The 13,480-nt window shown below is 38.1% G+C and overlaps 1 protein-coding gene across 1 annotated transcript in view; it reads right to left on the reverse strand.

Moving 5' to 3' along the window:
- RAB38 (RAB38, member RAS oncogene family) overlaps positions 1-13,480 on the reverse strand; it is a 37,163-nt gene that overhangs the window by 13,534 nt on the left and 10,149 nt on the right. The window contains exons 2-3 of the mRNA XM_002188346.6: positions 8,719-8,989; positions 829-1,109 (exon numbers count right to left, since the gene is read on the reverse strand). Coding sequence (XP_002188382.5) covers positions 829-1,109; positions 8,719-8,989 — 552 coding nt within the window. The remainder of the gene's footprint in view (positions 1-828; positions 1,110-8,718; positions 8,990-13,480) is intronic.

The raw sequence follows: 13,480 nt of genomic DNA on the forward strand, positions 1-13,480 counted from the left end.
AACATCCAAAAGTTCCCCAGAGCTGTCAATGATGACACGAGCTTTCCTAATATGAGGATACAACCAGCACAATATCCACTGAATTGTTGTGTTCAAATCAATATTTCACATGCCAGCTCTCCAAGTTCTGCATGAACTGAAATTATCTGAGACATCCCAAATTGATCTACAGTACCAATGTACTTTCAGCCTTTGTAATTTGAAAATCTGATGCCCCTTCTGATTTTTGTCTCACTATTCACTCAGGAAATCTGCACCAAGGCAAAGAATTGAATCTCAGAGCAGCTCATACAGCACTTTGACCATTGATATTTCCTTCCTCCCCAGATAGGTGATTTTTTTGAGAAGGCTATTGAGAATGAGCGCTTATAACAATGAACATTGTACAAGCACTACAATAGAGTGACTTTATTCTGGAATCTAAGGCAATGAAGCTATTGTCTCAAATCAGCATTTCTCAGGCAAAGTGGTTATATAAATATTTAGAGATAACATTCAGTGTTAAGAATGATGAAAACATCCTCATATCATTCACAAGAAGTATCTTTTATGTCTTGCCTAAGGTCATCCTCCTCCCCAGTCTATTGTGCAGTACCCTGTTGACCAGGTACATGCTTTAGTGCAGGCCTATCATATCACAGCAGCTGCATTTCAGAATGTTACAATAAAAGACCTAAAAGAAATAGAAATGCATACTATATATTTACAAATCTACTTTTAATCAATACCACCAAGAGAGGAACTTTTCGAGGTGCACATTTAGACCAAATTAGAGAGGAGCTGATTTCTCTGTCCTTATAAATGTTTGAAAAGAAATGGAAACATTACCTTGGCCGACGTTTCAAACCAGCCCACGAACCCATTCTCTTTGCAGAACTGATCCATCTTGATGCCGTTGTTCATAAGAACATCTATTCCCTGGTCACATTTGTTTGCTAATAGGACTGCTGGCACAGGTTTGCCATTTGGAAGAACCAACTTAGAGTCCAAATCCTCTTTCCATTTTGTCACTGCTTCAAATGTTGCAGGTCTTGTAACATCAAAGACAATAAATGCCCCCATGGCCTCTCTGTAATACACCCTGGTCATGTTTCCAAATCTTTCCTGTCCTGTAATGAAAAAAGTAGGAGGGGAAAAAAGCATTGCCTTGTAAAAATCAGTGCTTCCAGTTTAGGTCGATATTTCACATTGCAGGTTTTCTAAGATAACATTACTGAAGGCAGGACTTCATTTTATAAATCCCTGGGAAACTACTCTTTGCCTAAATAAGTACCATGCTGGAATAATTTGTATGAAAATGCAGGAGAGTATTGCATGAAAAAGGAATTTTCAAGTCAATAGCCAAGGAAATTTAATGAAGTTCATTATAAGTGAATAATAAGTGCAATAAGTGAATAATAAGTGTATGGTCTTATTAGGCCGCCAAATTTCTCAGTCTGTGGAGAGTACCAAGAGTCTTTGGGTACATTACAGGACTTTCAAAAAGAGTCACAAAAAATACCAGATTGGTACCAGATTGAAAACTCCTTGGTACTGTGGTATTTTGTCTAAAACATCCAACACAACTGAACTCCTCACGCATGAAAGAGGATCCTGCATAGTCTCATGCAAATGATAATAACCAGCAGTACCATAATATAACTCTGGAGCCATACCAGACATCAGAGTATTTACAAATTTATTATTATTTTTAAAGCACAGAGGTGAGGAAGATGAATTTAAAGGCATACAAACATGGAAAGTGGTCTAAGAAATAGAGCAGCAGTAGCAAAATGAAAAGCTGCATTGCTTCAGTGAAAAGATCTGTGGGGAAAGTTTATTAATAGATCTGTTCAGAAGTGTCACGGTTTTATATGCTGAAATTCAAAGTGCTTTCTGGGAAAGGAGAGAATTTTTGGAGAGATAACAGTACATCAGTATATTCAAACAGGGATGTTTGTAAATATCTATCATTTTATATGACTAAAAGTATGAACAAATTAACACATGACATCAGGATATGGTATGTTGATCACCTGTGGATTTGTTAATATATCTGTTGCTTTCATGGGAACTCTGAAAAAATAATTTACACAGAACTTTTCTTGGAAATAAAAAATAGATTTTCTACTAATGTCTGCAGCAGATCTGTGATCCAAAGAAGAATTACAAGCTCCTGAAACATTTCATAACAATAGCAGTTTTTAAGCAAGACAACTCCTGTACACGCTTCTATAGCTGGGAAAAAGTGCTATGGAAATAGAAGCATTGAATGCAAACCTGTTTCTAACCTTATTTTCTCAATGTGAGCAATTGTGAGTAGGTTAGGAAGACAAGAAGATTGGTAATCTGCCTCTGACCCCAGGAAGGTTATCTGTGGAGAATTTGTCTGATGGAAATTTTGCTGTCAAATATAAGGGAGGGTTGAGAAAGGAAAAGTACTCATTGCTGGGCTTCTAGACCATGCACTTTCACTTAATGGAAATAGCACTGAACCCACTTCGGGGGTCAACACCATCAGTTTGTGATGTTTATCTTTGGTTTTAAGCACTGTGGCAGCAAGGAGACAGTCATTCACATGATACATAAACCAAAGAGGAAGCCTGTCTTCTCCAAATTCATGTCAATTTTTTTTAATCTTAAAGAAACAGTGTCCTATTGATAAAGCAAGATAGAAATAGATTATTTCTGGGAAAGAAGAGGTCATATTCAAAATTTCTTTCTTCCATATTTTTATTCAAATGTCTTATGATTCCTATCAGTGGGCTAATCAGATGAATGGCTAAGTCATGTGCTATTCAATAATCTCTTTGTTGAGAAATTCTTTTTTCATCTGCAAGAAGGTGCCTTCCACCAAAATCCAAGGTCTGATTAGAAACATGGTAGTGAGGTAATCAGCAACATATTCAAATAGTTTCTGATGGATGTTGTATTTCACTGATACTTTATCCTTCTCATACAAAGCTCTTGAGATGCTTACACTGTGGGTGATATAAGAGTACTTCAACTCAGGCCTCACACATATTTATTAGCACACAGATTGTTGAGATAGGTGGGGCACAGTGTCACGGAACATCAACTAAATTATTCATTTGCAGTATGAAATAATTCACCATGAAGGAAGTTACTCAATGAATAAAAGACTCCTAAATTGTGATCTTCTGCCTGGTAGTGGCTTACAAATTTCTGACAAATTGTATGACACTGCTTCTTCCTCTAGCTTCCAGCTGCTTTTTCAGATACACAGGATTTTCACTGCACAGGAAAGCCAGAATGTTTGTAAAAGCAGCATTTTGCAGGAAGACGGGGATAACCAATTTACATCACCAACCACTTCAAAGAAAGAGAAAGAATGAAGCTGCATAATTAACTGTCTAAACTGTTTTTGAAGTGGTCTTTTTCTCCATCAGTTATAATTAATGTATCAATATATTTGACAGAAAGGAATCAGGCCAGTTTGAATGGAAAAAGAAGTTTTGAATGGAAAAATCAGAGTTTTAGTTCTATGACCTTTGCATAATGACTTTTATTTAATTTAAATTGTGGAAAAGGTGATCTCTAGTATTTGCATTGAGCTTGGAGAACTAAATAATATGTCTAAGGATGCAAAAGTATGCTTTTTTCCACAGATTCTCGCTTACGTGGACAAAATCCAGTATTAATAGATGAGGCTCCTGAAACCTTTTTGTTTAGCAGAATTGTTCATAATAATAGGCACTGCTTGATGCATTAAAGATGTCAAAATCTGGCCTTAGGTTTTCAGCAACACAATGTCTTAGGCAGGAATTAGGCTAGAAAATAGATCAACAATTAGGTATTCAGTGGTGTCTCTCAGGCAGCCTTGAACACTAGAATCTGCTTTACTGCAACACCGACTGGGGAAGATTAGTTTTGCTTTTCACTGGAAGGGTCAGAAGCTTGGGAAATATTTGATCTGGTCCATAGTACTTTACTGCATCCCTTACAAGACCACTGGCATTTGGCATCAAATCCTGCAATTCCAATGGCCTTTGCCCACTGAGATGGTGCTTTATTACTGGGATTATCAGATTTAAATTAGATTAAAAAAATGAACTGGGAGTACTGAACGTTAGGATCCCTTTGTAGTTGGAGACTGAGAAGAAACGTCTGGTTGTTAATTCAGATGAATCTTACTTGGAAGCGAACCCAGTGAGATCAAGGTGATAAAGCAGCAAGATTTCTACTAAAGGGAAGCACTCCCTGTCTGAAGGGCAGCTGCCTGCACATTTATCCTAATCTCAGTGGCACCTCTGCAGCAGGAAGAGCAATCAGTTCATGGGTTTGAAGCAACCATCAGCTGGACTTTCATAGCTTATAAAAATTTACCCCTAATAAATTTGTACAGTAATCTGCAATTTTTACTAACCACTATCATCTCTAATAAAGGTATAAAAAGTAATGATAAGGTGCTGAAACTCAGATAATTTCCACAATCTTGACCACAGCATCTCAAATGTGGCACAAAAATTTAAATTAAAAATTGATTGGAATTGCCCAGTGCTGAGTTTTATGATGGATTTTACTTCTTGCCACTGACCTAAGAGACAAGGCTTTTGGGGGCCACCTTGCTTTACAGAAAGACTTTAGCCAACACTGAGAAGCTGGAAATTGGAGAAAATTTAAATATCTTTTACATTTCATCTCAAAATATCTTTCAGAATATTCATGCTTGACTTCAAATAATTGTCTTTACAGACTGAAGCTTAAGCGACCCTTGAGCTGATGTTCACCAGCCCAGAATGAGGAAAAGCAGGCTGTCAGCAGGGTCTGGCCCACAGATTCCAGCACCAATCTCTACTGAAATAAAACCCTCACAGCAAGAGACTTATTTATGTTTGCAGAACAGTAATTTCAAGGTAACTTAGCCTAGAAATCACCATGACTATCTTATTTATGCATATGTGCTGCAACGCTCAGCAGCTGCTGAAAACCTAAAATGCTGATGATGTGCTGTGCCTGGCATTAACGAACAGGTTTCCACTTACTCCCTCTGCAGCATAACAATCCTAAAACTTTATAACTGCAGAGATATTTGTCTGTATCTGTGGGAAGACTGCTGCTTCTGATGGTGAAAGTGACCGGGAAAGGAAATGGAACTGTTCTTTCCCCCAAGCATTGGTCCAACCGTTTATGAGATGAGAACCAGACTTTTAAACACAAACCAATATCTTTTTAGTAGCAATGAGTAACCCAGCCCACGCAAATGCAGAAGGAGTGATAAAGAGGATACTGAGATGGCTGTGGGAAAGGAGCAGGGAGCAGGCTCTGATCTGCTGCTCTCTGCTCTCTGATGTTCAAAGCTCCTCCCTGCAGTAAATCTATGGCTAAAGCCAGTCTTCAGAGAAATCTCTGGGCTGTTTGGGCACAAAACACAGACAGTAGCACAGAGAGCAGCCTTGCAGAGAAGGATGTAGCAAATACACCCAGATCTTCTGTCTAGAACAGCTGTTTTCTTCAGAAGCGGTGTGCCAGCCTGCATCTGTAGGGCCAGCCCCATCCACAGTAACCTTGTTCAAAATATGATTCAGAGTTTCTTTAAAGATTTTCTTCTAAGAATTTGTTAATGATTTTAAAGGATATGCACACAAAGGCAGCAGAAAAAATAAAGAAATAAAGACAGAAACTGACTGAGGAGGAAGATTTAATGTTGTATGACACAGCAGTAGAGATGATGGCACACTTTAACAGGAGCACCAAAACTAATAATTTGTGACATAAGATGAAACAAAATGGAACTGCTGTGAAGAAATTAAAGAAAAGGAAAATTTCATCATGTATATATCCCCCCACACTCAATACTAAACATTCAGTCTCCTCAAACTTAGGCACTTCACTGAATCAGACATAAATTCGTAGATTTTAATGACAGCACGTTGTTATAAACACCATAACATCATATAGCATTAAGGTTAATCCTACTATTCCTGTCTAACACCCACAGTTTCAGGAATATAGTATGTGTTAAAATCACTGTCTTAAAGTAACAATGTGTGATGCAGAGCCTACATTATCCCTGAATTAATTTTTGCAATACTTATTTATCCTTGTTTTTTGGCATTTCTCTCTCATTTAAATAAAAAGAATTTCAGTATTTAGCTGTTACATTATGTTATAGTTTTGTTTACAAAATACCAAAAATTATCTTACACAAATATTAATTACATTTAATTAGATGGCACCAGATGAAACAAATTTACTTTTTCTTCTTATGTATGGTAAGGGTAAACCAGGCCAAACTGCTTGGTCCTACCACAGCTGGAATGTGTCACTCCCCAAATGAAGTCACCATGTAAATAAACCGTACTAATAATGCAGCTAATCTTGACACTAGTTTTATTTACAATATTTTAAAGAAAATTACTTCTAGATTGTTAAACAAGTTACTACCCATGAAAAGCAAGGAGGAGTACACATATGCTGGGTACTGGGTTCACTGCCTGTATAATGAAGAGGGGAGAAGATATAAGAGCTAAAATAATCCCTGATATGTATATATACATATTAAAATATGTATTCATATATAATTACTGATATGAAATATTGTCTACATATTTGCAGAATTTGCTTCAATTCAAGGTGTCTTGCATGCTAAGCCAACATCCTTCAGCTTGGTCACAGACTGAAAGTTTATTTCCTTATCCCAAAAGATAAACCTGAACAGATAACAGAGAGTCCATCAAAAGAGAAAGGATGTTCTTAGACCAGAGATCTTATTTTCCTTCCTCTTCTCATTGCCCATTTGTATTTTGCAAACGATGTTACATGACCAGCCACAGCCAGGAGAAACCAATTCCATTCTCTCCATATTTCCAATCAGTTTTACTTCTCTTTTGTTTTTGAACCTCTTTTTCTCTCACCAGCTGGATGCCTTATGCATGTTAACTTTTATGCCTGCACCATGATCATCTAAATTCAGTGTTGCTTGCAGAACTTGCTCTCTATGTACAGCCAGCAACAGCTAAAGCTCCTTAAGCAGAAGTCATTAAAGCTAAGACAGCAACTCTTTTTATTACTGACCACTGTCTTGACCTTCACAATGATGCTTTGAATTGGGCAATTCATATGAAATTTAGTACTGTGCTGTAATTCTCTCTGTCATGTGTGATAACTCAGAAAGCATGCTAGTCATTCAGCACTACAACTAGGTGTAATTGCTTTTGCAGCCTGACTGAAAGCTACATCATATGATCCGCCAGCACATGATTAGTAGTGTAATAAATCTCTGAAACAAGGCATGCAAAATACATTCTTTAAGGCCTTGATACATTCAGAATTTACTATTAAATGCTTTTTTCTCATGCAGAAATGTTTTTCTGGCAGTGTATGTACTTGTTGTTACAATCAGCCACTGGTGAACAGTAAAATAAATGTTTTCCCCATTATTCTATCTTTTAATAAAGAAAACTGAGCATATATGTATTTAAAACCATAAAACCACAAGACTGTATTAGCATGTGGAAAGGCAGAGTTTATACGCTTTACATAAAGCAGTGTTGTTGCATAAGTTTTAGTACCTCAGTGCCAAATTCAGAGCTCAGACATGAGACAGCTCAGTGCAGCAGAAAAGCACTCCCTCCACCAATAAGAATGTCAAGAATTTTTTCATTTCACCAGTTTTACCCGGTGCTGTTCCAGACTAGATCAATGAGCCTGAGTGGGCTCACAACTCAGGCCACAGGCTGGCACAGTTGTCTAACAGCTGATATGTTCACCTCTATTCCCTATTTAATGAAAGTAACTTCTTAATGTAATCGAGTTTTTAATGCCATCCTTTATGCTGTAATCTATTGTTAGAGTTGTATTTGATTCCTGCATTCACTAAATGAAAAATTATTACTTACAGCATGGGATATAGGCTGTCAAGATAAACTTATTTTGTGGACTGAAACAAAAATGATTGATTTTCAGAAAGGGGTGGCAAAAAAAAGTTGTGTGTTTAATTTGAATCCAAATCGAAAATGTCTGAACACTGTCAGCAACAATGTCAGATTCTGTAGGTTTTAATGATGTAAGCATGTGGGGATATCTGGACTACCTTACTCTTTTTCTGCTTTCAGAGAGTAAATCGTCTTTTGTTTTGCTTGATGTTGGAACAAGGGTATTTAAATATGAGTAAGTATATTTTTAACAACCAGAATGCCAAATAGAAACATTTCTCTTCCTAAAACAAGTTAGAAGTTGCTTTCACTGGACTGAAGGAGGGCAGGTATGAGAGAGAGGAAGAAGGAAGGTATTTCGATAAACTAACTCAGAAATAAGCTTTCTTTATTTTTTAAACTATAATATTAATTTTAACAATGTTACTGAATGTTAAAATTAATATTCTATTCCATCAAATTAAAAAGATTTAACAGGACGATTCTTATTCTTCTTCCTGTCACAGAGATCTATTAGTCCAAGGAGGCAAAACTGAACATTGCCAGCTGCAGGGGCACTTGGAGAGAGGTGCCTGAGTCCTTGAATATGTGCAAGAGCTGGGGAGAAAAATCAGCTAGCACAGGTTCCACTCTGATGCGCTGACTTCCCTAGTTTGGGAGTCTGCTGGTTTTAGGGAATGTCCAAAATGTCAAGCTGCCCTTAAAGTTTTCTCTCCTCAATCTAGCCTCCCTCACTGCAGTGGCGGTTCCCAGTTTACAGACCAGTACAAGTGAATTGGGGTCTGTATTTTGCATTATTCTTCGATAGATTATGGAGCAAAGGGTTCTCCTCTGTACTCACCCGCAATATCCCAGAGCTGCAGCCGTACCACAGTCTCAGCATCCCAGTTCAGCACCTTCAAAGCAAAGTCCACCCCGATGGTGGCCCGGTAGTGGGGGGAGAAGTTCTGGTGGACATAGCGCTTGATGATGCTGGTTTTGCCCACTCCCAGGTCCCCGATCACCAGCAGCTTGTAGAGGTGTTCCTTCTGGTTGTGCTTCTGCATCTTTCCTGTGGCTGCGGCTGCTCCCTGCAAACTGATTGCATGCTCTGCCCGAGGAATCCTGCCAGCCTGAGGGGAAGAGAGGGGGTGAGGGACTGGGGAGGGAAGGAAGGTGGAGGCTCTCTCCCTTCCTACGGAAGCAGGATCACCAGGTCCAGCAGGCAGCCCTGCTGGGAGATGAAGTAAGGAAGGATTGGGGGAAGGAAGTCTTCCAGAAAGTTTTGTGCGTATGTGTAAAGGTCAGCATGAGGTGTGCCTGGGATTAGTCTGGCTGCTTAAGACTTTGCAGGAAAATTCATGCAACAGTCCTGTACTCTGTTTGGCTCCTTGCTGAAAGGACAGTGTTTCTGTTGTGCACTAGTTTTACACACAGTAAATTTTGAATCACTGCCTTGGTAATAATATATCACCCAATGCTTGTTTCCGGATGTCTTTAAGACGCCAGTCACTGCAAAAAAAAAAAAAAAAAAAAAAAAAAAAAAAACCAACAAAAAAAACCCTGAAAATTCCCTTCGGAGGTTCAATATTTGCACTTTAGTGCAAATTTTATTGCACTTTAATTGCACTTTAGTGCAAAAATTAAACCAGTGTGACTTCAGCTTGGGATGAAATTTGGTTCTAATCTGTGTAAATTCATGTGAATGCAGTTACATCAGTAGAAGTGGCAGTTATAGCAATATACAGCAGCTTTACTTGTGTCCTTACTAGGAGGGCTGTACAAATTTAATTACAGCAGATACATATTTTTAGATCTTGTTACCATAATTGTGATTGTCTCTCTATACCTATAAGCATGCTCCCATCTGAATGCAGCACGCAGCCTGTGCTTTGTTTTTTCATACAAATGGACTTTAAAATGCAAAAAAATCCAGGTTTATCTCATCGCTCCAATAATCAGAAGTTATGAAAGCATAACAGCATTTGAGCACATAAGTCTCAACAGTCATCTGTTTTCCAAAACAAGTGATACCAAACTTGCAAACAACAACCCATTTGAGTAAATCAATCCACTGACATGACTGTCCCTTTATTTTGAACGAAGAGCACAGTGAACTTTACCTAGGAAGCTTAGCTGGACACCTCTACCCATTACCTAGTGTTGTTTGATAATTTTAACAACTTTGATAGAAAACCTACATAATTTTAATAATTTGTGCAACTTATCAGTGAATAATTTTTATTTTTATTGATGTTCTTGAAAATGAAAACATATTTTTTACTTATTGTAATATTATTTGATGGAGTTCTTATCCAAGTGTGGACTGAAGTGGCATTACAAGTTTGTCATCTATCCAAAAAGCTGGATTTTAGTACACAAAGAATCCAGAACATTCATATTATGCAATCTTTTGTAATCGGTCTTTAAACACAAATTTTAATTTTGTTTTTGTGTGTATATATACATAAACACACAAAGTTAAAATAGGTAACTTGAGAGGAAAAATGTCTTATTTTCCTTGAACCTTTTTTTAAATAAGAGGATTTTTTTTTCAATAAGATAAATTGTCTTTCCAAAAACAAATTGTCATTTTTATCCAGTTTGGAGAGAAATTTTAAAGGTCTTTGCCCTATGGACAACAACTTGACAGGCCAACCAGTTTGATCAGTTAGTAAATTTGCATGATTCAAGCTTATTATTGTTATTACTGGTAGCGTGTGCTATTTCAATTCTTCCCTTTACTGCTCCTCTGTTTCCTGAGAGGATCCAATACTTCAGTACTTCTAAGCATTCACTTCTACCCTCTAAAGTTGAAGATTTCCCCTTTTAGACCTTAAACAAAGATTAGGCTGAGAGGATTTAGCAATTTCAGAAATAACGAAATTAGTGTTTTGGATAAGGTTTAAATTACATCTGATGTTTCATCCTTCTTTGATGATGGCTGTTGCTCAGAGAACAGTGCTGGGAAGGTCCCTGAAAGCAGATGTTTGGTAACTGGAGGTCTTAGGCTATTTGTAAGTGTAGTTAGGGGCTGAAGCATACCCAGAAGCATGAGGCTTTATCTCTTTTCCAAAGTTTTTGTTAGAATTAGCTACAATAGCTCTGGATAATCATGCTACTTGTTTAAATCTCCAATTCTTCTCTGAATGTGGCTAAATTCTTGGTCCCAGCAGCACCCTGGTACAATGAGCTCCTCACAGGCTTAATCAAGGTCACCCTGGGCTGGCAGTAGGGCTACCAGTGAGATGTTCAGTGACGTGTTCAGATGTGGGGTGAGCATGGAGGAGGGGTTGTTGCAGTTAGAGGGATGATTTGCTGCCCTAAAGGGAAGTATGGACTGAAGCAACTTGCTAAGTGAAAGCTGTACCAAGATCTCCTGACTACATGGTGAGCTAGCTTTTATAGGCACCATCTGCTAAAATGCTCCTGAAATGCCCTGCCTTGCTCCACCTTTTTGGAACCATGTATCTGTACTGGTTTGGCCTCCTTGCCGTCCGAAGGCACTGGGGTGGGGAGGTGTGTATCTATCATTAATTTGCAGCCCTGCTGCAGCACTGTCATGGGAGAAGGCAGATAATTTGGGCTGGTTATGGCTTAGAGGATCACTGCAAGATTTGTTTGATGATGCCACTTCAAGATTTGTTTGATGATGCCAGCTGATCCCTTCATGCACACAAACAGGTTACTGCAACTCAGCAACCTCCTGCTGGCAGAGGTGGCCGGGGAAGCACACTGACCCTGGAAATGATGCAATGAAATCTGTCTTAGCTGAGACCACACTTAAGGACAGGTAATATAAACCATGCCAGCTTGCATTTGCCACCCACAGGTAGGGGGTTAGTAGGGCTTAGCTGACACAAATTAACTTGTTAGGCTGGGTAAACCAGATGTTACCCCTGAGCTCTTACTCTGCTGCTGTCCAGGCAATAAGAACGTGAAAGCACGCCAGCAATTTGGTTGATTTGTCTGTGTTTTCTCTGATATATGTATCTTTTAAACTTTTTAAAATAATTGCAAAAAAAATTGAAATTCCATGTGACATTACGTATCTCTATGCTGGTTTATTTTTGTGTTTTCTGCCTATCCATTATTCTATTTTAATACTACACTAATGTTAATAGAGTCTATTTAAATTCTATTTTAATTGGCAGAATTTATGATAAATCTATACATCTCAGTTGTAAATAATAACATTTTTTAATATTCCATCAAATTAAGGTATTACAGGCTGTGTTGTGCTCTAGATAAAAGTGAAACACATTTTACAGTGATAATTTTCAGAACTTCCTCACAATTTCTCTGTCATTAGTAGAGACCTTTCTTTCTGAGAGAAGAGAAAAATTTAAGATGCAATTATATGGACAAGAATCAAGGAAAGCATAACTTCATCTTGGATTCTTCCACTCGTCTTTGTGTGGCATACACCACAGCAAAGGATGTCAACCTTGAGCACCAGATTTGTTACCAACATACCTTTTAAAAATGACAATGTTTTCTGAGATAATGAAACTACAAAGCAATAGTTTTTGTAAAAAAAAAAAAAAAAAAAAAAAAAAAGACATTCACAGAATCATGGGAGATGCTGAGTCAGAAGGGACCCACAAGGATCATCAAGTCCAGCTCCTGGCCCTGCACAGGACATCCCCAAGAGTCACACCATGTGCCTGAGAGCATTGTCCAAACACTTTGTGAACTCTGTCAGGATGGTGCTGTGAGCACGGCCCTGGTGAGCCTGTTCAGTGTCCAACCACCCTCTGGGGGAAGAACCTTTTCTTAATATTCAGCCTCAACCTTCCCTGATACGAGTTCAGGCCATTCTCTCCAGTCCTGATGCTAGTCACCAGAGAGAAATCAGTACTTGCCCCCCTCTTTCCCTCACAAGGAAGTTGCAGACTGCACTGAGGTCTCCCCAGTCTCTTCTCCAAGCTGAACAGAACAAGTGACCTCAGCTGCTCCTCCTATGGCTTCCCCTCAAGGCCCTGCACCATCTTTGCTGCCCTCTTTTGGATAGTCTCTAATAATTTTATATATTTTCTTATATTTTCTTATATTTTCTTATATTTTCATGACCAAAATTCAGATTATTAGAAATGTATGTATTCAAAAGATTTCCATCTAAAATTATGTAGGGTTTTCACAGCTATTAATGTTAAACCTATAAGCTTTGAATATCTTGAAGGGAGTGACCTACACCATCATATTCATCTTACCTAATATGATGTAAATGACAGCATAATCCAGAGACATGCTAATACACATCTCTCTGTGTGTATGCATATATAGATACACATATACATACAAATCAGTATCATAGACCTTCTTTATCCTACTTTAAAAAACATACAAAACACTGACATTCTGCACACAGTTCTTAGCTACACAGTTAAAAGCCCACTGGTGCATGAATTATGTTAAAAGACTGAGAGTTTGTGGCTCTCTCACAATTGCTACCCTTAGTCTAATAAAGGGACCGAGTTTTATTAGTTATTGCGTATTCCAACATAGCTTCCATATCCATCTGCCCTGTGTGAACACAGACAATGCTCAGATGCAAATACATGTTTCTACTCCAACAAGTTCAAAAATTAATAGTAATTTGATATAATTCCCCCTCTCAAGGA

Source organism: Taeniopygia guttata, chromosome 1, assembly GCF_048771995.1.
Source record: "Taeniopygia guttata chromosome 1, bTaeGut7.mat, whole genome shotgun sequence".
NCBI lineage: Eukaryota > Metazoa > Chordata > Aves > Passeriformes > Estrildidae > Taeniopygia > Taeniopygia guttata.